Below are 25,057 nucleotides of genomic sequence, written 5' to 3' on the forward strand. Positions count from 1 at the left end.
TCTAAATATTAAAATACACATTTCTATTTACGAATGACTTATTTAGACAGAAAATCCAAGAAGTAAAATCAAACAAACAGTTTTTTTTTAATAATTTTAATTAGCATGTTTTATACAATATACGTAATAAACATTTGTCACACGTGAATATATAGGAACACTTACGTAATTTAAATGCACACAAAAGTATTACACAGTTATTTGAAAAAAGGTAATGAATAAGCGACTTAATTTTCCTTAGCGTAATCATTGAAGAACATACTCGTATTTTCTAAGATGTTTATGCAACTTCTTCATATCGCTGCAATTCTTACAAAAAAATTTATTAGTAAATATAAAATAATAATAATTATCTCACTTTCTATATCCTTTTTTCACAACGGCTACAATATTGTTGAGGTTATATATTTTTATTTCTTTTTCGTTATTGTTAAGTTATTATGAAAATACAAAATATACACTTAGTTACATTATATTAATAATTATACTATTACAATAAATCTTGATTAATGTTAATAATTGTTTTGTAAATGTTGCTTAATATATTATTTAGATTAGCTTAAAAAATTCGACAACCACCTTATTTTACTTAAATGTATTTATTGACTAGAAATTCAATCAAATGTATTTTGCAAGACCCTTATAAATATAACACGGCAATATAACATTTAAGTAAGTTGGTAAAATAATTTTAAGAGAACAAGATGAAAACCAAGTGATGACCGCTTGAACACCCACGAACATCTCCATAAGCAGAGTTTTGTTGCCAGTTTCTCTCAAATTAGAATAAAACCACAAGCACTTGACACTCCGCTAAGGGAGAGCCATAAACAAGAAATAGAATAGAATCAAGCGATGGCAGCGAAATGGATAAAATCTTCTAGAAAATGTTGAACGATGGATAAAACATTTTTCGTAAGTTAAGATTTTCAAATTCGATATAATTATAAACGTGGTAGACCAGTTTGAATTTCGGGAAATTTATTAAAAAGACATTGTTACTTTTTGACTAGACACTTCTCCCATGTGGCTTTAAGTTAGAGAGTCATTCGATTTGCATTCACCTGTAGATTGTCTTAGTTAGTTAACTAAAGACCAATTATGTCATCACAAATGAACTTCGTTTCATGTACAAATTACGCCCACTAGAGACGCTTAGTGGTGGCAGTTTTAAGCGAACTTTCGAACTGTATAGTAAAACCTTCAGTTAAAAATTAGTCTGTAGCGGGCTTCAATTATCTATAATATTTAGTGCCTGTCCCACCAAATTATATATTGTCTAATAACAATCCAAAGTGTAAAATATGTGATAGAGATATCGGATTTTGTTACCTTATCTGACTGATCTAGTGGTGGGACAGGTCCTTAATTTCAATTTCCAAAGACCAAATAGTATTTTTCGATGTTATTAGATTGATTTAAACCGTATAACACATTGTTTGTCGCTGATTCGTAACCAATTATTCGTTTAATCAGAGTAGAGTCCTTCATACAGGGATCGAGGTAGATGCTCTGCTAACAAGGACTTGAGCTTCTCCCGCGGGGAGACCGGCGTGTAGCGCGCCAGGGGGAAAGTGCGGGTCACGCCGTCGCTTAAGGATCGAGTCACCGCAGTCAGGTCACCGTCCTGCAAAACAAACAGCTTTTAGAAGAGCAAGTTAGACTTCAGCATACAAGCGACAAAACGAATCGAAACTCACATGAACGTTTTGACAGTTTGAGTTTTCAAATTGGACAAGTATTTAACAATCTTCGACAATGTTGTAACTTCTTAAATTCAGTTGGCTTGAAATAAGACAACTGTTTTGATAAATATATTGATTGTAGAAATTCGATATTTACCGCACTCTTAGTATATTTCTCGAGACTACGAAGAGCTTGTTCGAAATAATCTTCGCCGTACGCGCCCTTTTGTTCATCGCTGAGTCTCTTCCACATGTCGCGCGCCTGTTCTAGAAGTTTCTCCTCGTTGAGCCACGCGCTGCCGGTCGTGTACTCGCCCGCCGCCACAACCACCTAGTGACAAATTGATCTTTGAAAATTCTAGAATAATTTGTTTATTTACAAAAACTGACATAACATTAAAATTTTTTTTAGACTTTTAGGGACTTCTTTGTTCACGAGTAGACTGCTGTTGATGACCAATGACAATGTAGAGACATTTTAACTTCTCACTCGCGAATGCTGTTTCTATAAGTACTTCATGTACCATATCCCACCGGCCGAGCAACTGCACGACCACTATTGCTTGTAGAAAATAGAAGGAATAGCAGTCAACCCCGGCTTGACGTGTTACGTGGCCAGTTGTTAAGGGATCTATAATATAAAAATGCAACTTACAACATCAACTCCTCTTGGTTTGAGTTCACGTCGCAGGCAGGCGGCGAGGGCATCAAGTGCGGCCATAGAGGCAGCATGCACGCCGCGCACCGGCGCCGCCACGTGCGTCAAGATGGAGGAGGCGAGCACCACACGGCCGCGCGCGCGCCTCACCAGCGGCAACATCACTTGCACCAGTCGAGCCGGCCCTGCTCCCACAAATACTCCAATAAATATAACGGCGCAAAATGATCGTTATTTTTAGAACGATTAAAGTTACTGGCAATTAATAGTTTTGTGTTGTTTTGTTTTGGGCATGATAGATGTCAGGCGGCGATCGAATGACTGATGACAGTTGACATTGAATTGTGGAATGGTGCCTTTTGTTAGTGATAAAAAAATTGATTAATCTCTAAAAATGTTTGCAATCCGATTAGATCGTGTTATGCAGTTTTGATTTACGATGATGGTCAACTAAGGGCGGTGTTTCTAATGTTACGCGATTGTTATTTTACTTCGAAATACGCACGTCCACAATGAAGGATAGTTACCGTGTTCGGAATTAATTCTGCAAGCCGCTCGTCACTCCGACACACATAAATAACGAGTTAACTCACACGTATTCTGATTAAAGTACCGACTAGTTTCGGACTAATTCAGACTAAGGGTGAGTGGGACGGGTATTAACTACTAAACGGGAATAACGCTAACTAGCAGAATGAATATATTCTGATAGCTTTACTATCTATAGATAGATTGATATGTATAGATACCTATAGTTAGATTGAAATTTAGCAGACAGTCATGAAATTTATTGTGTAACTAGGAGAGCCAAATTGTTTATGGGCAGTAAATCGTGGATGTGACTTTAGACAAAATAGACAAATGTGTTCGGTAAACGTTAGGTTTATTTTCATATTTACTCAGCTGGTTAATATTAAATCGGTGCCAATAAACATTGGATGATAGATTTATTTTAAACTTCCTGCTCTTGAACTTCAAAGTTTATAGCCCAACAAATATTCAATCTACCTTTATTGAAATAGAACTATAAATGTTGGAAGTAAATATCTTTATATAAGATTTATACATTACACAGTACCAATGTCAGTGGTATAAACCCATTGCCATTTGGTTGTTCAATGAAATTATTGTAAATTCATATACAAAAAACCCCATAAATTTTTTTAAGATTAACTCTCTATTATTTATTAATCTTAGATTAAGTATATTTTTTCAAAGAATTCCTCAACTTCTATTTTGTTTGTTGCAATATTTATTACGTTCAAAACATTTTGAAAACCTACTAAGCTTATTTAAAATATTTATTTTTAGTTATAAATTATGCTAATAGCGCCATCTATCGTTAAATGTAACATTGATAGAAAAAATTATCTCTAAAGTTTTAGCAGCTTTCAAAGAGATGTAGTGATTTCTTAAAACGGCAAACCTTATCAAATTAATAATATCATTCATAATCAAAAGCTATACCAAAATAAATATGCTATAAACTATTGCTGGAATCCGCTTTTTGATTTGTAGACATTATATAAATCAAAAGCTATACTACTGCCATCTATATTCACATATAAAAATTAAAACGTGTCGTGTCATATCGTAGCAAAGCGTAGCAGGGTGTAGCATTTGGTAACTTACCTAACAAGTTAACTTCCATTGCTCTACGAATGACTGAGAAAGGTACCCATTCTAGTTCACCTAGTGCGCACCAGGATTCACAGTTGACGATTGCCCACAGACCCTGCGCGCCCTCTGGCAAGTGATCCACGATATACAAGGACGCCGACAATATCTGAAGAAGGAATTAGATTTTAGAGTTATCATTATATTTAGGCAAAAAAGTTATTTACTTAATCTTTATAAAAATGTTTTCTCCCTTTTTTTTATAATATAAGGTGGCAAACAAGCAAGCAGCCACTTGAATCTGCCGTAATGGAGAAACGGCTGCTGCCCATAGACATCCGCAATTGCAGATGCATTACCTATCCTTATCCGTCGGAGGAGGAGACGCACATAAAGAGGATATTTCTCCTTCCTATGCATCTCCTCCCATCACCACCGCACCACACTCATCAGACAAAACACGGAATTGCTTCCATTTTACGCCCGTCTTCAGTGTGGTCGTGGTATTACACCGGGCGTGTGTGCCCATTCGTGCAAAGATGTTAAAGCGGGCACTACCACTGTAAACTATGTTTGTCTTATGAATGAATTAAATGATTATTATTATTATTAAACTACTAAAACAATCCTGATTAATCTCGTGATGTATATTAGACCAAATCTAACCTTACTAAAGGATGGGATAATTTTTGTCTCGATTTTAATCTTGTTCAAGGATTTCAATATTATACGGTTCGGGACGGCTCCGGCTGCAACTCGTTTGTATTTAATTTCGAGGACGCATAATAAATGGACCGATCGATAGCTATTAGCGTTCTTGTCTTCAACAAAATCTTAAATAAAAGAATAACTGCGTAAAAACATTTTCTATTTCGTCTTCTTTTTTTAACATATGAAAATGAAATGTTTTTAAAAACCACGATTGTTAAGAAAAACATCTTATCTTAAAAATCAATTAGTGTTATTCTATTGGAAATTTATATTTAATTACTTTTCTTTTTTAAAGTTTTTGTAACATTAATTATCAACATAATTAAAAATATACTTAAAAAAATTTAAATATATTTTAAATTAAGATTTCTTTGTATAATTTGTGCTTTATGTAATTAAATTTCAACGTAATTTGAACTTTCAAGAGTTTTGAAGCTTGTAAAAGTAGATTTAATGTTGCCAACAAAGACCCTTACCCTTCTTGTCGTGTTATATGAAACTGTAATTATCTGCTTCGTTCGCGAGAATATGCCATATTTTAGTAGCATAATATACAAAGTCAGTTCATTTAATTGATCCGGATTAGGATTCGACGTCCTCCTACGCGTTGTTAACTAGTTTGTACCAATGTGGTTAAGTTTTCTAACTCCGTTTGATTCAAGCCTATTTGGACATCGTAGGACTTACTAGTCGGATTTGCTTCAATTGTTTGTAAAATCGATTCAAAAATATGTCGTTAACGAATTTACGCATGAGCTAGGTCATCTTTCGATCCTATATTGCAATGGAAATATTATATGTTACTATTAAATGGGCTTTATTGTAGAATTTATCGATCTCGGGTAGCTTAACGCCATCGTAACGGCCTTGATAGCTGCGACCAAATACAAATTTATGTCAGATATTTCATGCTAACTCAATCTATACTGATAAGAGACAGGATAAATTTAACTCGACTATCTGTTTTTCCATTAAAGCTTTCCTTTGAAATAATTAAAAAGATTTTTATAACTGCTCCCTTCATTACCGGCCAGCGCTCCTTTTTAATTGACATCCCCCCCTAGATTTTTCATTCACATAGAAATTCACGCTCAATCATCAAATATTTAACGTTGGAATCGGTTCATTTTATATGATACGAGTATTCAGTATAGTTTGTATTTATTTATTACTAGTTTAACTAAGCATATAACTCGAAGTACATATTTTGAATAATTCGTCGACAGAAATAACTTTCGACTTCTACGAAATGAAAAACAAATTAAAAGGCAACATTTCACCCAACATTTTTTTTAAGTGGGCGCGAATTCCAATAAATTGTACGTTGTACAAAACTATTTACAGAAAATATTAACGTAATACATTCGTTTGTATATAGGGTTGTATATATTGTTTTGTGATTGTAAAATTATATTTAAAATTGTAATATTGTATGTTTGTATAAATAAATAAAATATAATATTGTAGGTTGAGAACGAAAGATTTTTAGTCACTTCGCGCCAATTTTGAAATAATTAAAATACATTAACTCATTTATTCGGTCCAGTTTCTTTGTTTAGTTTTCTTTATAAAAATGTATTAAGAAAAAATAACGTTGTTAGACGTTTTTTTCCTGTTTTATTCTTGCTTTTAGCGGTATTTAAAAATGTGATGAAATTTAGCATTGGTTACGTTAATATTTTATCCCACCCAATTCATGTCCTTCTAATTAATTTTATGTTTTTACTTTTTTAGGCGGCAGTTTAGCTGCCCATGGGCAAGCTTGAAATTATCCATTGATGTTTGACTTGGTTGCATTCCGTGACCGACCGAACTGTCGGTTTCGGTACTATCTTGGCTACAAATCTAGTTTCGATTTCAGTTAAAATATTTGCGGGACTGGAGTATTCGTGAATTTTATTGCGTTCGATTCGCTATTACGTAATCGAAAACATGGTTTTTAATATTTTTTTAACTTTACATTTGAGGAAGTCGTAGAACGTAATCGTGGAAAGGTATCGGCTGAAACATAGAGGAAGGCCGAAAGATCGGCTTCTGTTTCGGCTAAAAAACTAGCTTCGGTCGTACACTTAATACATCATTGGTCTAAAATGCGCGAGATATAAACCGTATATTACCTGAGTTTCAGACGTGATATCAAGTTGCAAGGTATGTAATCGTCCGGAGCAGTCTTCTTTGAGCATGTCGGCATCAATGTTACCGGCCTTGTTCTGGAAGCCGGCGAACACGTGGTAGCCGAGATCGTCTAGCCGACGCGCTAAAGCATTGCCAAGCACGTTGTCACATCCGGTTACAAGTACTGCCTTCCCTGCAGCTGTTACCTGGTAACAGATAAAGATTACAACATTAACCTAAATAGCATAAGAATACAACTATCTATAGATCAAAGCAAGGACAACTATTTTTGATACCTTTATCTTATTGCCTTATATTATACTGAACCTTATAACCTTTGCAGAATGTTACTGTGCTAATACGAATAATAACAATGTCTTAAGCATCGAATTCACGAGTTATATTTGATTAATTATAGAATATCCTAATTTGGGATGGGTCTTCTGTCAAAGACATATCTGCCCAGTGTGCATGTTATCCAGGGCGATGAAGTGACTTTCGATTTGCGATTTTTCTACTTGAATCTACAAAATTTGTCAAATCGTGTAGAAATAAATAAGTGACAATAACGTGACTTGTCAAATTTTTAGCCAGTTTTAGAAATTTGTAACATTTCAATCAGCGATAGCGATTATCGAATGATACTTTGTCTAAAGGTTTGTGGCTTTTGCTGCCTTACTCATGCTGTAAATATCAAAATTCAGATTTCGTATTACTACAATTCTTTGATAAATCTTTCACTGCAATTAAATTAGCTACTTTTAACTTAGGTTAGCTTTATATGCACTAATAAATCTAGCCTGGTAAGGATGTACCATCGGTATCTATACTAATATAATAAAGCGTAAATACACACTACTTCAGCCAGGATGTCAGCAATCACAGCATATTTTTGAATAATTATTTCTTTAAGAAAAAGCCCTATACTTACGACACGCTTTAGGCTATACATTTTCCCGCTATTAAACCTAGGATATAGGAAAATCTGCAAAAACATTAATGTGGGAAAGGAACCATAAACTGCAAGCAGCCAACATTAAGGCAGAAAGGTTATTATGGTATATAGTTTGTCTAAATAAGAAAGTTTGATAAATGACGCATATGAAGTTTCGAATTAAATTTTGTATGAAGGTAAATGCCGTATACCGGTATCAGGTATAATAGACATACACGCATAGCGAACAATTATGAACTATCGATATTCGGCTTAAATAAAGTTTATCGAACTTATTTAAAATTATTACTTTCTTATTAAGTAATTTATAGGACAATTCTAGTATTGATTACAATGTAGAGCATTTAGCGATGATAATGATTTGTCTATTAAGTACGGCATTTACCTTTAAACAAATTTGATTCGATACTTCATATGCATCATTTATGAAACTAATCTGTCTTATTTAAACAAACTGTAACGGTAATCTTGACATTTGCAATATAGGATTTGACAACATTTGATTGTAAATAATAAAATAAAGTTTGTTTTATTATTTCATGCGGATAAAGCCGCACGGGAAAAGCTAGTGAGCATATAAAATAACATTCGGTATTTATGGGAAAGAATAACAAGAATCCATTAATCAATTCTGACAAACTTTCAACTTAACATTGGTACAATTATTATTGCATTGCCATTTCTCAATATTTCGCTCTCAAGATTTTCACGGCGTAGGCGTTTGGCAAAAGGTATCAGTCGCCAGTCCCGTGGGTGTCGTAAGAGGCGATTAAGTAAAGAAATAAATCAGGGAATGGTGAAGGCGTTGTATCATGCAAACCTTTTGTATTGCGGTCAATACTCTCTAAGTAGCCTATACGAGAAACATATAACAGTAAATAAACCCGTTATATTGAATTATGCTTTACAATTATCTTGTGAGCATGGTAACCCAATGATCTAAGGACAGGACGTAAAGAGAGACATCGAGATAAATTAAAACCTTTAGGTTTCGTTTTAGTTATTAATTCGAATATATTGTAACTAGCTGATTCCGTGCGGCTTCATCCGCATGAAATTTTATTTCATTATTTACATTTATCAAATTATCAATAGCAAATGTCAAAATGACATGACATGACAAACCTTAACAATCTTGCTTCCTCGATGTTGGTAGCAACTTATGGTCTCTTTCCCACATTAGGGTTTTTATCTAAAATATTTACCCCCTAAGTTTAATGGCGTAAAAATATATAGCCTAAAACGTGATGCAAGTGTAGGGTTTTTTATTGAAAATAATTATTCAAAAACATGCTGTAATTGCTGACATCTTAGGCAACAAAGAAGTGTGTGTTTACTCTTTATTATAATAGTATAGATAATTTGCATAACTCTGGATAATCGTCCTTTACGTATTGGGTTAGCTAACATTACTTATTCCTACAAGCAAAATAACTGAATCTATTCAGCGGTGTCTTTTCTATGAAAACATGCATTAACCTATTTTTAAATTGGACTTTCGAAAGAAATAAATGACGCAATTGTATGCGACGATGTTGGCGCTATTCACCACTGATCCAGAATAATTGTCAAATTGACAAATAATGCTGTCCTTTAATTACTAGTAATCTATATTATTTTACACAGGATTTTTACTAATTTATTTTCATCTAAATTTTGCCCGCGTATCCGTGCATTTAAAAAAAAAATTAGAAAATGTGTGCTTCCAAATGTTCTATATCTTTGCCAAATTTAAGCGTCATCCATCCAACATCCATCCCAACTTTCGAATTTATAACATTATAAACTTAAATAATGGAATATAATAATGATAAGTAAATAAATTAAACAATATCTGATTTCACTATTTACAAGTTGCTCCTGGAAGGCATCGCAATTGCAATCTGAAAACATCGAAAGAAAGAATCCGCAAGATTAAAATATTAGCGCGAGCAAAACATAGAATATAATTCGAACAACTTTGTTGTTTACTCTCCCGGGCTTCCTTATGTTAACGTCCGATAGTGTACATACCTATCATCATAGAAGATAGAAAAGTAAACATTCATTTTTGTTAAAATAGTAGCTTTTCAGAATTCGTCCACGGGGAATTAAAAAAAACCTATAAAAAACCTATGTTATTCAGTGATGGTTTAGCTTTCTTATATTGTGTTCGAGTTAATTGAATACATGCAAAATAAAAGTTTTTCTTCATTACAATATTTATCGCATCCTAAGATCTTCATCATCATCCTAAGATCGACCGTTAGACGTAGACCTCCTCAAATTCCGCGATATCCGGTCCTGTGCCTCCGTTGTGTTAACATTAGATGTTAATGATTGTTAATTTTTGAACGATTAAAGTAACTGGCAACTAATAATTTTGAGTACTGGCTGAATGTGCATCGTGCATGATAGATGCCAAGAAGACGATAGAATGACTGATGACAGTTGAATGGTGGAATGATCCGCTTTGTTATTATAACATCAATTAAATATCTCTGTAAATATTTGCAATTTGATTTTTCGACACAACACACTCTGTGTTGTGAAGTTATCCATTAATATGGTGGTCAACTAAGGATAGTGTTTCTAACGTTACACGATTGTTACTTCATTATCTCCAACATACGCACACCTACAATAGAAGATCGTTACCGTCGTTATGATCTACCTTTGGAATTGAATTCTAAAAACCGCTCGCCACTTGTTGGAACAAGTTTTTATTGTATCAGAGTAAGTCTATTCTAGATTCCAATCTGTTACACAAATAAATAAACTGCTCGGTAATAGTTTTACGTGTGTGATTCGCGATGTTGCTCGCCGATCGCTTTCGTAAACGTTGTACTGGGTTATCTAAACATTGGCTCCTAGCTCTGCTAGCTTTATTTCGGTCTTACTATATTGTATTGTACTATAACACGATAGATTTAATACAAACTTTATAACTATTTATTTTCAATCACGGTCATTTCAAACATTGCTATAATCAATTGTTGCCGTCTAACGAATATTTATTGAATCTTAAGAATAGGACCCTCGCGAAACAGGCTACGCCTTTCAACTGAATTTTCAATTTATTGAATTTTTAATTATTTTGCGTGGATGAAGTCGCGTACAACAGGGTAACAGACAGTTATAGGAAACTAGCTGTTGCACGCGACTCTGTTAGCGCGGAATTAAAAAAAGCTTAATAAGTAACATATGTAAATGTGTTCTTTCAGACTATTACTACAAGTATGCTAAATTTCAACAAGATCAGTTGAGCTGTTCTGATGAAAAGTAGTAGTAAACATCCACCTGAATTTTCGCATTAACAATTTACCATAGATATGTAAAATTTATTAATCTGTATAGATGCTGCTGCTTACAAAAAATAAGAAAAAGTCCATCAAACTGATACAATTTTCAAAGCACATCTTATTCTGTTTCAAAAAGCAAATCATTCTAAAAGTAACATATTATTTATTTATGTTAATTCTTTAGACATAATCTAAAAAGTATCTACAAGACGTAATGTAAGGAGATCGATTGAAAAGCGAGTGAAAAATATAGCAAAATCGGGATTTGAAATTTCGCAAAGTAAAAGCATAAAACAACGTAATAAAAACCTTTTAATTTCTTTAATCCCACGCACTTCTTAGAGATGGTAATCTAATTTTAATTTATTCTGTATGGTGGGAGTCCGTGAATTGGTTCCCGGGAGAATCTAGTCTTGTTCCATTTCAGTTTCCTAGATAATTGCTTCTGAGGGGAACATCGGTATACGATTAATTTACTTTACACAAATTAGTTCTCAAATTAACTTATCTTTCATGTTTTGGAAGCTAATTCGTTTAAATTAAAAATTATTTTACCAAAAAACAAGAGAAAAGTGGCCCTTCATAATGAAGTGTCTAATAATAATACTTGTATAATAATAATCATTTATTTCAGATATCAAAGATCCATAAAGTATTAATGTTGTCTATTGTTGGTAGAAAACTTTTCATAATTCATATCAACAATTTAAAAAACATACATTTTTACATTATGCTAATGTAAATGTATCCAGCGAGCCAGCATCGCCGAGTACAACCTGTCCATTAGCGTACTCAGTACACAGTACACTTTCGAATGATAAATTCGAAGCCATCTGTACGAGCATCTACGAAGTGACAGAGATCCAGTAACGTGGTAACCCCATCAATATTCTGAACGCGTTGTTGTACTGTACACGTAGGTCCTTTGTGTACTCAAACCCACAGACCGCACGCATAAAAATACTAGCAGCATTTACGTCTTTTGGACAATTAACGAATCTACAGGCCAACGTATTCGGCGATGTAATGACCCAAATACTTGAATGTCCGCCTTTATTAACGGAACACAAAGCGAAAATACTACTCTGTTTACTTCTTCCACACACTACAGTTCACATCAAATGTTAACCTACCTTTTGGAAAAAAACAGAGTTATGTTAAATCTCGCGATCTTATACGAGTATAACGTATCGGGACTCTTTCACCGAGCTTTTGCACGACGCCAAGGAAATACTGCTTATAGCCTTTACAACATTCGGAAATACAGAAAACGAATAACACCTATACAAATATCGACAGATATTAATCAAAAAATTTTACATCATACTAATCATACTAAAATTATAAATGCGAAAGTTTAGATGGATGCATGGATGGATGGATGTTTGTTAGAGTTTGTAGCCCAAATGGCTGAACGGATTTCGATTAAATTTGATATAGATGTACGGGATAGTCTGGAAGAACACATAGGCTACCCACTTTTGTTTTTTTTTAATTCTGCGCGGATAGAGTCGCGGGTGAAAGCTAGTATTCCATATAGCTGAAATGAAATGCCATGAATGTTAAAAAGCAATTTGATTATTTGCCGATATCTATGAGCTACCAATGAAAGAGCGAAAATACTTCACAGCGGGATAATAAAGATTTTATAGGTTAATAATAATGAAATATTTTCCTATGAAAGCTAGTTCATCGCTTATAAAGCAAGTCGAGTCCTTTTTATTAAAGTCAAGAACCATTTCAAGACGTTTCCTTTTATATAGACTTTAGCAAAATTTATATGCATTATCGCTGTGGCGATGTATCTGGCATGCAGAAGCCTCGACGGCGCATATCAGTGAAGAGGAAGAAAAGGAAATGTCATTATGATAGTAGACAGATTCACCCGTTGGCCAGAGGCGTGGCCAATGACAAGCATTACCGCAGAGGAGGTTGCTGAAACTTTTATGGCAGGATGGGTTGCCCGTTTTGGAGTTCCTGAGACTGTGACTACGGATCAGGGACGGCAGTTTGAATCGTCCCTGTTCAACGCTATGCTGAAACATTGCTCAGTCAGCCAAACCCGTACCACGAGCTATCACCCATGTGCGAACGGGATGGTAGAAAGGTTTCACCGCCAGCTTAAAGCGGCTCTTATGTGTCATGGAGGAACGTGGCACAGCGCATTGCCCTTAGTTCTTCTTGGAATGAGAACGGCGCTTAAAGAAAACCTCGGTGTATCCACAGCTGATCTTGTATATGGAGAACCGCTTCGGCTGCCTGGCGAGTTCATTGCTCCTTCGTCTAACCCGTACACTCTCTACACTCCTTCAGTCACTGACTTTGCGTCGGAGCTAAGGAGACACATGTTGAACATAAATCCTGTTCCAGCAACACATCACTCAGAACGTCGTCCCTTTGTTTTTAAAGACCTTGATAAGGCAACTCATGTATTTTTAAGAGACGATACAGTCAGGGCATCATTAAAGCCTCCATATACCGGGCCTCACCCAGTAGTAAGCAATGACAGGAAAAACATAACTATTACAAAAGCCGGCGTATGTAGAAGAGTCTTTGAAGCCGGACTTCACTCACTCTTCTACTCCATCGTTTTCTTACCATTGCCCTAAGACTGTTAGTTCTCCTCCAAAGGTTACATTAATTCCTCCACAAAGCTCACATACATCACAACAGTCATTAAATAGCGCCCCTCCAGATTACACGACCCGTTCAGGTCGCAAAGTACGTTTTAGGTTGCCCATCAAAGTCTAGCATCCATCATACACCATCTTGAATTAAAGGCATGTAAACTCTCTCCTTCTTCAGTTTTTTTTTTAATTCCATGTATTTTTTAATTTTTTTTTAATGGATTTGTATGGGTCATTTTACACCGTGGGGGGGTGATGTGGCGATGTATCTGGCATGCAGAAGCCTCGACGGCGCATGTCAGTGAAGAGGAAGAAAAGGAAATGTCATTATGATAGTAGACTAGATCGAGGACGAATATACATATGTATGTAAATAAAGAATTATTAACATACGAGTCTTTATCGCACTGAAACTGGAATGTATTGAAGTATTATTTTTAGAATTCAAAGATGGTTTTATTAAATCACGAGCTTTCGCCTGCGACACCGTCCGCGTGGAATTAAAAAAAAACAAAAGTGAGTAGCTTATGTGTTCTTCCAGACTATCCTTTACGTCTATGCCAAATTTCATCAAGATCCGTTCAGCCGTTTGGGCTGCAAACTCTAACAAACAACCATCAATCCATCCATCTATCTAAACTTTCGCATTTATAATATTAGTAAGATTAGTAAGATATGTGTTTAATTAAGGTTAGGATAATTTTAGCAACAGTGGGTTTCATTTGATGTATCAGAAATCGCACTCAAGTCTGTTAACCGTGAGAATGTTTTTTAACGACTGGCATGCGTAAACCATCTATCATTCTGTAATGCGGTCTGAACTTCATGTTGGGTTATTTTTTTACACAATTTTATGTACGTAACACAATTTTAGGTAACCACCGGACGTGTGAAGACGTGGTTGTTTTTTTCACCAGGCTCACCAAGTGCCCTACTGCATTGACATACGTTCGCAACTAACCACGAGCCGACGTAAAGTTTGAATCTTGTTATACGCGATTCGGCGGTTCGAAACTTATTATTTTCTAGAGATATTGAGATATAATGAGAATTACAATTTAAATAAACCTTAGAGCGTAGGACGATATCATTGAATTTTTGTGACCTTTGCAAAATTAACTATTCTCTTTATTCTGTTCGCGTGTAATAAAAAAACAAAACCGACTTCCAAACAAAATACACTAAAAACAAAATATTCTCAAAAAAAAACAGTACACTAAAAAGTAACGAAATAATTCCTTGAAAATAGTAAACCTACCTTATTGTAACTGTTATGTGTATATTGTACAATTATTATTACTTTGATGTCGGTGTCAGCCAAGGTATGCAGTGATATTTCTATGTGAGGGTTTCCACATTTTTACCATAACAATTGACAATTATAACGATTAAGTAATGAATCTACATTGACTGACACCGACTTTAAAGTAATAATAATTGTACAATATAGACATAAAAGTTACAATAAGGTAGGTTTACTATTTTCAAGGAATTATTTCGTTACTTTTTAGTGTACTGTTTTTTTTGAGAATATTTTTGTTTTTAGTGTATTTTGTTTGGAAGTCGGTTTTTTTTTTTTTTTAAAGTTTATTTCTCGATTTTTAGTGAATCTAAACAACGTAGTATGATAATCACTAGCTTTCAAACAAAGAATGAGTTATCTAAATCGGTTATCTAAGAAATTAGTAAATAACTAATACATCGTTGCGATCATTTACTTATAATTCTGTGCGGCCGCGCGCCGCTGTTGCCCGTGAGTTTTAATATTTTGATAACTTCTAGAATCTTGGTCAGAATTTCATACTGTAAAAGGCAAATATGATCTACATTTAATACTCTATCGAGAAAACATTATCTGGATAAGGATTCATACCAAATAAGAATAAAAGCGTTTGAAATGAAGTCGATTGCATTTATTTGACGGTTTTCGCGAAAGAAACGGTTATTGTGCGACAACCTTAAGAGATAGATATATGCTATCGCGGACTTTAATGTAGTTAATTGAATGAGCTACAAGTCTTTGATACATCATTTTTGTGTAGGTCTTATAGTTTAGGCTACGTAAGCCAAGAAAGCAAACTTTGTTACAAGTTGGTATTTTTTTCTGCGACTCGTAATTTGCTTTTTATGATATCTCCTAAACTATTGATCGTTATTACACAGTTCCAAGGGCATTTACAATCTACATAAAATTCTCTTGATGATGAACACATTTATTTGGATAAGGGTTCATACCGAACACGAGTAATAGCGTTGAAAGTGGGGTATAGATTTCGAGCGATATTTTAATGAAAAAAGTGGTTATTGTGCGTAGCGTGCGTGCGTGCGTAGTTTTTACGTGAATCAAATACACCCAAAAGTACAAATAATTACTCTTTGTAATATTATTAGAGATTTTACCTCAAAGTAGACACATTGTACTATCCACTAACGAATGCACTCACGCACCTTTCATACCCTTACCTGTAAGTTGTGGTAAAACCAGAGTGAACCGGTTACGGATATAGAGAACCAGAGGAATAGCGTGAATACGGATATCTGGCTGACATGCATCGCGTTGAGTAGCGCCGAAAGCACAACCGCGAGCGCATGGCACAGAACGATGGGCAGCGCGCACCGGTCTATTATGTCCCATGGCACTTCCTGCAAACAACAAAACTTATAGTCTGATGTACAAAACTTTTACATTAACAGGTGATAAACGTGCAAGCAATCACCAGATGTATAGTGTTTGCTTACAATTGATTTCTTCCCCTTGAATTGTAGAGACGTTGTCTATTTTTATTGGACAGACGACAGATTGAACAGAAAATATAAGTTAATTGGAATACAAAAAGAAAACTCGACTGACTGTAACAACAAAACACTCAAGGAAAGTAATGGATCAATTTAGTTGTTGAGGCTCCCTCTATCCTACATATTAAAACTTACGTGTTGGTTACATTACCCTCCTGAGGCAATCTGGTAAAAAAAGATATCAAAATTTAACTTCCTTCAAATCCCTTTGCTGTTCATCTCGATCGATTTATTGCAAACTTTATTTTTTATTACACATATAATTTGTTTTAAAATAGCTTTGTTAACCTGCGATTGTGTTTGTGGGTTCTTGATGAGAGAGCCGCGACGCGCGGACGGCCGGCGGTGCATCGACGGCGCGGTGATTGAGGCACGCCGCGTCACGTCGCCGGCAGCCATTATTGCTCACTTATTACCGCTTTATCTAAAAGAAAATCACGTTTTATTTTTATCGTTTATCTTCTATAACTATCAATGTTGTGCACATTCATTTTACTTTGAGAGCAAACTTATTTGTTTGCAAATACTACGTCGTTTAACACCTTTTATTCGCTTTAAACTATTTTTTTAGACAAACTCTCTCTTACACTCTTTTTAATTAACTGCGTACAAGTTTTACTTCGTTAACTATGTTGCAATTAAAGTTTCAAATACGTGATGTATACTTCCTAAATGATCCTACTAATAATATAAATGCGAAAGTTTAGATGGATGGATGGATGTTTGATAGAGTTTGTAGCCTTAACTGTTGAACACATCTCGATAAAATTTGGCATAGATGTACAGGATAATCTAGAAGGCTATATATTTATTTTTTAATTCCACGCGGACAGTGTTGCGACCGAAAACTAGTATAATCTATCATGAATACATTTCAAATAATATTACAGTGCATGCAAAAATGCGAATTAAAAACCTCTTACTAATAAAAATGAAAAACATAACGTTACTAATGGCAGATTTTCCAGTAACGTTTTACCATTCGTTAGTGCTTTTGGTTCGATAATCTAATGAAATGTGTTCGATCAACGTCACCTGAGTTTTACTCCGTTAAAATTTACGTTAACCTAACACTAATTCTCTCTCTCTCTTCTATTCCTATGTCCCCAAGTGGGGCAGAGGGCGCTAATAATCGCCATGTAATAATAAAATATATGTATACTTCAGAAACCTAGCATAGAAAAGAAACAATTCTATAAAAGTCAAAAATCGAGTTTTATTAAAAATCCCAAAACCACCGCGTTTTATTTTCGATAGTTCAGTAAATTAGCGGCGCCCACGGGTCGTCTATCAAAATTTGTATAAACCCGGCGTGGCGGCTTTTTAGGTCGTCTCGTTGATCGCGATTTGTGTAAAAATAAACTGGTAGCCGAGCGCTGCGCCGTGTTCTTGGCGAACGGGAACGCCTCGCGACATTTACACGGTGCACTTTCTATTTACGAAGTCTCGCATCGACCTCTCCAGCTCTTCCCTAACCACTGCCTAGGTACAGCACATCCAATCAAAATTAATTAGCAACTAGCTTCTAAAAACTTTCGAAACAGTTTGTATTGCTAGAACTAGTTTGTATTGAAAAAAGTACTCGGTTTTTAGGTATTACTTTTTCATTATCATCAACTTGGCCTTATCCCTTATGGAGGGTCGGCACAGTATGTGCTGCTCATCCATACATCTCTATCAGCCGTGATATCTGAATCTAGGTATAGGTATTACTTTTTATTTTCCAAATTACTGTTTTTCTTTTGGAATCAAAATAGACGAAATAGTTCTGAATCATGGCAGATAAGCAAAACAAAGTAAACATAATATAGAGTCAAGTTAACTGCGAGGATAATTCATCGCTATCATTATATCCGGAGATAAAAGATTGACCGACACTAGCTTCTTATCGTATCTGCCAATTATTCCATTCAATACAACAACCTACGCAATACCTTTAATAGCCGGTTTCCCAGTTACTTTTATCCATTCGTTAATGTTATTGGTTCGATAACTCCATTAAATTCGTTTCCGAATTATGGAACTTAAGTTTTACTCCTTTGAAACTTAGATCAACCTAACACTAATGAATCACTAGGTAATAACAAAATAAGTAAAAACTTCGGGAACCCAGCATAAGTGATTGTCTATTTAGTTAAAGTATTTCTAGAAATGTCACAATAGATAACTAAGAAAGATTTTCGTAGTTATCTAATGCGCACGATGACAGTTAAACGTTTATTTCTGACTGTAAAATACCAATTTATATTGTATCAGAGCATTCACGCTTTAAATTCTTGTTGTTGACAAACGGACACACGAAAATGTTTCATTGAATTTATTAATGCTAGAAACATCAATGAATGGAAGCGATTCTTTTTTTTTTTTAAATTAAATCTTCTCTTACGTTATTTAGTTTAGACAGATAGCCCATTTGTAATACAACATAAAATTCAGAAAAGATTATAGTTTTAGACTAAATATTTTTTTCAATATAAATAATATGTTGTACTAAGCCTCTGATTAGTTAATTTGTTTTGATTGTTATTTAGGAGATTGATGAAGTAAATGAAACCGATTGGTATCGTAAAGGGCCACCCGCGGCGCGCGACGGCGCGGGCGTGAACACGATAATGAACGTTTACGCTAAGTGTTTTTTATATTATATTATATTTGTGGCTACTTTATGACTTCGGTGGCAACTTGCCCGAATTATATTCATATACTCGCCTACGTATGTATCACAAGGTGACTTTACAAACTTCTTTTGCTTTTATTTTGTTTGTTTGAAAGCGAATAATTGTTACTACTTGCACGAGTTCGTCTCCGATTTATTTCAAAGGTCATAAGGCGCAAAAATATAGATACAAACTAGAAGACTACATGTCATTTAACTTTGAGCAGCTATCATATAAGAGTGGCCAAATTGTACCGCTATTAAAACACAAGACCCAATGGTGTCTACCTGATAGAGCTTTGTCGACACGGAGGCATTAAAAATAAGATATTTAACAGTCCGCTAAACACATTTCCATTAGCCCTACAAGACAAGGAAAATAACTGAAAAGGTTATTATTAGTTACTTCTAGTATATAAACACTAGCTGTTCCCGTGCGGCTTCATTCGCATGAAATTATAAAAAAAAAATGTAATGTTTACATTTGTCAAATCAATTATAGTAAATATCAAAATGACATGACATAACAAACCTTAGCAATCTTGCTTTCTTGATGTTGGCAGCAACTTATGGACTCTTTCCCACATTAGGGTTTATATCCAAAATATTTACCCTCTAAGTTTAATGGCGTGAAAATATATAGCCTAAAGCGTGTCGTAAGCGTAGGGCTTTTTATTAAAAAAGAATTATGCAAAAATATGCTGTAATTGCTGACATCTTAGGCAACAAAAATGTGTGTGTTTACGCTTTATTATAATAGTATAGATTATTTTTTTAATTTCATAGTGTAAAAATTGTAAATTGACCTTTATGATATGTCGATACACATAAGATTGGTCATCGCATCACGCGTGAACTGATGAAACAATTTCGCTATTTTTTGTTATGTCTACCGTTTAACGAGGTTCTTATGACAGAAATAAATAAAAAAATAGAAAGTAATAGAAAACCTTTGTCTATACTAATGTTATAAAGAGGAAAGATTTTTTCTTTTTGTATGTATTGAAATAACTTAAAAACTTCTGGGTCAATTATGAAATTCTTACACCATTAAAAACCTACGTTATCAGTGAGTAACATAGGCCATGTTTTAATGTGTTTTTGACCGACTTCCCAAAAGAAGGAGGTACTCAATTCGTCTGTATGTTTTTTTTTATTTTTTTTCTTTTTTTATGTGTGTTACGGCATAACTCCGCCGCTAGTGGACCGATTTTGATAATTCATTTTTTTATCCGAAAGGTAATGCTTGCAGGTGGGTCCCATTTTTTTGTTTGATTTTTGGAGTCAAAGACTACGACGTAGTTAAATAGTTTAGCTCAAAATCGCGCGACGAAATTTCGGGTTATTTTTGCTTTCTTTGCTTACGTAGCCTAAACTATAAGACCTACATAAAAATGATGTATGGAAGAATTGTAGCCCTTTAAATTTGCTAAATAAAAGTCCGCGACAGCATATATCTATCTATTAAGGTTGCACAATAACCACTTTTAACATAAAAATATCGCTCGAAATCTATACCCCACTTTAAACGCTATTACTCGTGTTCGGTATGAATCCTTATCCAAATAAATGTGTCTATCATCAAGAGAATTTAATGTAGATTATAAATGCCCTTGGAACTGTGTAATTCCGATCAATAGTTTAGGAGATATCATAATTAGCAAATTACGAGTCGCAGAAAAAAATACCAACTTGTAACAAAGTTTTCTTTCTTGCCTTACGTAGCCTAAACTATAAGATCTATATAAAAATGATGTATGAAAGAATTGTAGCTCATTTAATAAGCTATATAAAAGTCCGCGATAGCATATATCTATCTCTTAAAGTTGTCGCACAATAACCGTTTGTTTCGCGAAAACCGTCAAATAAATGCAATAGACTTCATTTAAAACGCTTTTATTCTTATTTGGTATGAATCCTTATCCAAATAATGTGTTATATGTTTTCAGGATAGAGTATTAAATGTAGATCATAATTGCCTTTTACAGTATGTAATTCTGACCAATATTCTAGAAGTTATCAAAATATTAAAACTCACGGGTAACAGCGGCGCGCGGCTGGACAGAATTATGAGTGAATGATCGCAACGATGTATTAGATATTTACTTAATTTCTTATATAATCGATTTAGATAACTCATTCTTTGTTTGAAAGCTAGTGATTATCATACTATGTTGTTTAGATTCACTAAAAATTAAGAAATAAATAAACTTTTTAATAAAAAAACAAAACCGACTTCCAAACAAAATACACTAAAACAAAACAAAATATTCTCAAAAAAACAGTACACTAAAAAGTAACGAAATAATTACTTGAAAATACCTACCTTATTGTAACTGTTATGTCTATATTGTACAATTATTATTACTTTGAAGTCGGTGTCATTCAATGTAGATCCATTACTTAATTGTTACTATACTTTCAATTGTCAATTGTTATGGTAAAAATGTGGAAACCCTTACGTAGAAATAGCACTGCATACCTTGGCTGACACCGACATCAAAGTAGTAATAATTGTACAATATAGACATAACAGTTACAATAAGGTAGGTTTACTATTTTCAAGTAATTATTTCGTTACTTTTTAGTGTACTGTTTTTTTGAGAATATTTTGTTTTGTTTTTAGTGCATTTTGTTTTGTTTTTAGTGTATTTTTTGTTTTAATTACACGCGGGCGAAGTCGCGACCAATATGTTCAAGATTCATAATTCAGACATGACAACCTCTGTTGGTTCAGTTCTGAGGTGTTATTTATTAAAGTGCCTAAAATGCCACAATGTAAAGGTATATGTTACAGAAATGTATTATAACAAGAAATACAAACAACGCGAAAAAGATTTATCGCCACTTTGGCCGAGGAGATTCATAATTCAAAACGATATTTGAAATGCTTCTTGCAGTAAAATATACATAAAAAGTTATTTTGACTTATTTTCTATGGATTTCTATTGCTGTTATTTTATAGATCGTGACGTTATCATTGGTTTCAGATGCTAATTTTTATTACGTGTTTTACATCTACACTTTTTTCTCACTTCATCTTCAAAAATGAAGAAAGTAAAAAGAAAGTAAGCCTACAGAACGTGTATCTAGAATGATTGTACTACAACTTTGAAGTGACAGAGCACAAAATGCATTTCCACATCCTTATAACAAACATCGTACCGGATAGTAAGGTCGTTGACCTTTTGACATTAAGTCATTCAGGCGAATTCAGTTTGGACAAGACTCAATAGCTTCCGAGAGCCCTTTCTTGGTTTTTTATTCAATTCCTACACATCGGCCAGGCTGATTATCTTCTAGTAATATTTTGTATTCTATTTTGTGTTTTTAATTACCTAGGTTGTGTTCGCTAAGCGACTGTAAACGATACGGTTTATGTTTAATAACACTTATGCTGGGTTTCCAAAGTTTTCATTTATTTTATCATTACCTAGTGATTCAATACTGTTACGATGACCTAAGTGCCAACGGACTAAAATTCAAGTTATGTAATTCGGAAACGCATTTCATGAAGTTATCGAACCAAGAACACTAGTTGATAGTTAAATGTAGTTGGGAAACCGGCCATTAATATATTTTTTTATTAAAACAACAGTCAGACAATCGTTTAATTAAAAGGCTGTTCATTTTTAAGTACTTCTATAGTTACTCGTATACTAACTTTCCCACACAAACCCGTGGGCAAAGAATTAGAAAATATATAAGTAGCTTATGTATTCTTTCATATGCTCTATACATGTATGACAAATTTTAACGAGATCCATTTAGGCAGCAAACTAATAAATATTTACCTGAACTTACACATTTAACTATGACATTAGTAAGATTTTTATAGTTATAACCTCATCTATACTTAATATATTAAAGCGTTAACACACACTACTTCGGGGCGCAGGATGTCAGCAACCTTTAGAATAAATCTTTCTTTAGTTAAAAGCCATAGTACACTTACGACACGCTTTATTATATATTTCACGCTATTAAAGTTAGGGAGTAAATTAATTGAAAAAAAAACCTTTATGTGGGAAAGGGGTCATAAACTACAAGCTGACAACAATAAGGAAGCGAGGTTATATAGGTTAATCTTTCCTCTATAGATATAGACATATATAAGACAAATATTTGAGCAAAATACAGAAACTAGTTTCTACATCACGTTGCCCCAATTAACAGAAATCCTTATAAATGCTCTTTTCAATAATTTCTTTTAATTTGTTCGAACCTTGTTTTATATAATCTCTTGACAATATCCAATCGGAAAATTACTGAAACTTCTCCTTGATATAAAGAAAACTGTTTATAAGTTTCTCAATAAGAGGTTTGTAAGTTAAGGAAACATTACATTTATGAGATTAAAATTTCTTAGAAGTTTCAATAAATTCCAGATCCATTTGATTGTATACAAGCAATTAAAAACTTGTCTTAATAAAGTATGTAAGTTTATTAATTGCATTATAGCTAATTTTTCATTGTTTGATTTTTTCTTTCAGCTTGTGGTCTTAGACTCACGTGCAGGCTGAGCCCAATGTTTTATAAACTTTGATGTTTTGGGTTAATCTTTAAGACTGCTGCCTGGATATCCCTACGATTAAAATTAATTTGTAATTATAAATTTAATTAAAACAGCAAAATATATTAAAAAGCTTTCAAAGCATACGAACTATAAACATGGGTAATAAAGCATTAAAAAATACTAAGCTTTAAGTTCTTGTCTCTTGGTAATGTTCATTATCTAAAAATTTTCGTTAACAATATTTAATTCCAGAAAGTTATGGGTCTACACTTTTAAGAATCTTTTCTATATAGATATGTCTATATTAATTCATATTGATATCACCGACAGATCTCTCTACGTCCCCTCTAAGAGGCTCGTGGCGTACCCGTAGTTAGGGTGACTAGGCCTTATTCAAGTACGCTCGATGACTGCGGGTTGGTTGACTTCACACATATCTTTGAATTTCTTCGCCGATATGTGCAGGTTGCATCACAATGTTTTCCTTCGCCGTAAGAACATCGGGCAAATTATCTATATCTATACATGTAATAAAATTGGAATGTCTGTTTGTAATATCAAATGGAAAATTCCAGATTTCTGGAAGATGATGTATTTGCGTTGCTGATGACGAAAATAGTTTAGAACATTTAAAATTTTTAGGTATGTCTGTCTATTCCGCCTGTCAGTCCGCGTTTGTTCCGAGTAATCTCCGAAACGGCTTGACCGATTTTGATCGTACTTTCACTTAAGGGTAGATGACATAGACTGGGATCTAATAGGCTACTTTTTATCTTAATATTGCGTGGACGAAGTCGCGGGATACAGCTAGTATACATACGAAATTCGAAAATAGGAAATTATGTAAATAGATACTTCTATATTATGTCTAACCTGGTGAATTCGCTGCTATCCCTTGGTTCTGTCAGAAATGATCTAAAACTGACATGGAAATAGAAAATTGCATAAAACGAGGAGCTAGAAAGCTATGATAATTTATTTTAATTTACACGAGTATGTCCGGTAGGACTAGCTTGTATAACTTTTCGGTCCATATATATTTTAATAATTCCGATTAAGATAATACATAAGTTTGCTTTTCGTTTTCATAAAATCACTTACGTATTTTGAATTGAATTATTAACGAATGTAACATAAATGTTTAAAATGTAGACATTTTTAGTTTTGGTATTCTACAATTGGATATACTTCTACTCGAAGTCAATCTACTGCATTACGTAACGGGGTGGGATATTTCTTAGTTAAACTATTACATTCCATCCTTTAATAATATTTGTTAAAATTTTTTACATTTCTCACTTCACAAATGAACACGTGATTTATTGATTTTTATAGTGTAAAGTAATATTACTTTGTTTTTGATGCCGCGTACAGCGGTAAGGCAGAATGCGGCCGTGAGACACGAGTGGCGGGCGGTGGTCGCTGCCGCAGTCGCGAATT

The 25,057-nt window shown here is 34.0% G+C and overlaps 2 protein-coding genes across 3 annotated transcripts; one reads left to right on the plus strand and one right to left on the minus strand.

The window, feature by feature from the left end:
* Window positions 1-1,008: 1,008 nt before the first annotated feature.
* LOC106103060 (D-beta-hydroxybutyrate dehydrogenase, mitochondrial) lies at window positions 1,009-25,057 on the minus strand. Of its 2 annotated transcripts, XM_013282716.1 has the most exons (9): window positions 24,969-25,015; window positions 24,491-24,538; window positions 16,734-16,869; window positions 16,113-16,292; window positions 6,789-6,992; window positions 3,976-4,129; window positions 2,341-2,528; window positions 1,843-2,016; window positions 1,009-1,627 (listed from the first exon to the last, which is right to left on the minus strand). In XM_013282716.1, exons 3-9 carry the CDS (start codon window positions 16,842-16,844, stop codon window positions 1,469-1,471), a joined length of 1,170 nt encoding a protein of 389 aa, XP_013138170.1. In that variant the 5' UTR covers window positions 16,845-16,869; window positions 24,491-24,538; window positions 24,969-25,015; the 3' UTR covers window positions 1,009-1,468. The 2 variants fall into 2 exon arrangements, with proteins under 2 accessions (XP_013138170.1, XP_013138168.1); XM_013282714.1 differs by lacking the exon at window positions 24,491-24,538 and having other exon boundaries at window positions 24,969-25,057.
* On the plus strand, window positions 12,483-14,136 carry LOC106103061. The gene has a single exon (XM_013282717.1). It carries the CDS (start codon window positions 12,888-12,890, stop codon window positions 13,629-13,631), a length of 744 nt encoding a protein of 247 aa, XP_013138171.1. The 5' UTR covers window positions 12,483-12,887; the 3' UTR covers window positions 13,632-14,136.

This window comes from Papilio polytes, unplaced genomic scaffold (genome assembly GCF_000836215.1).
Source record: "Papilio polytes unplaced genomic scaffold, Ppol_1.0 DF823879.1, whole genome shotgun sequence".
Lineage (NCBI taxonomy): Eukaryota > Metazoa > Arthropoda > Insecta > Lepidoptera > Papilionidae > Papilio > Papilio polytes.

What these genes read in the sequence shown, in the direction of transcription:
- LOC106103061 (XM_013282717.1), top strand. Translation starts at nt 12,888, where the DNA reads ATGATAGTAGACAGATTCACCCGTTGGCCAGAGGCGTGGCCAATGACA.
- LOC106103060 (XM_013282714.1), bottom strand. Translation starts at nt 16,844, where the DNA reads ATGGCTGCCGGCGACGTGACGCGGCGTGCCTCAATCACCGCGCCGTCG. An exon ending in ACCCACAAACACAATCGCAG is followed by an intron (nt 16,293 to 16,733) that starts GTTAACAAAGCT and finishes TGTTGTTTGCAG; the next exon opens with GAAGTGCCATGGGACATAAT. An exon ending in GGTTTTACCACAACTTACAG is followed by an intron (nt 6,993 to 16,112) that starts GTAAGGGTATGA and finishes ATCTGTTACCAG; the next exon opens with GTAACAGCTGCAGGGAAGGC.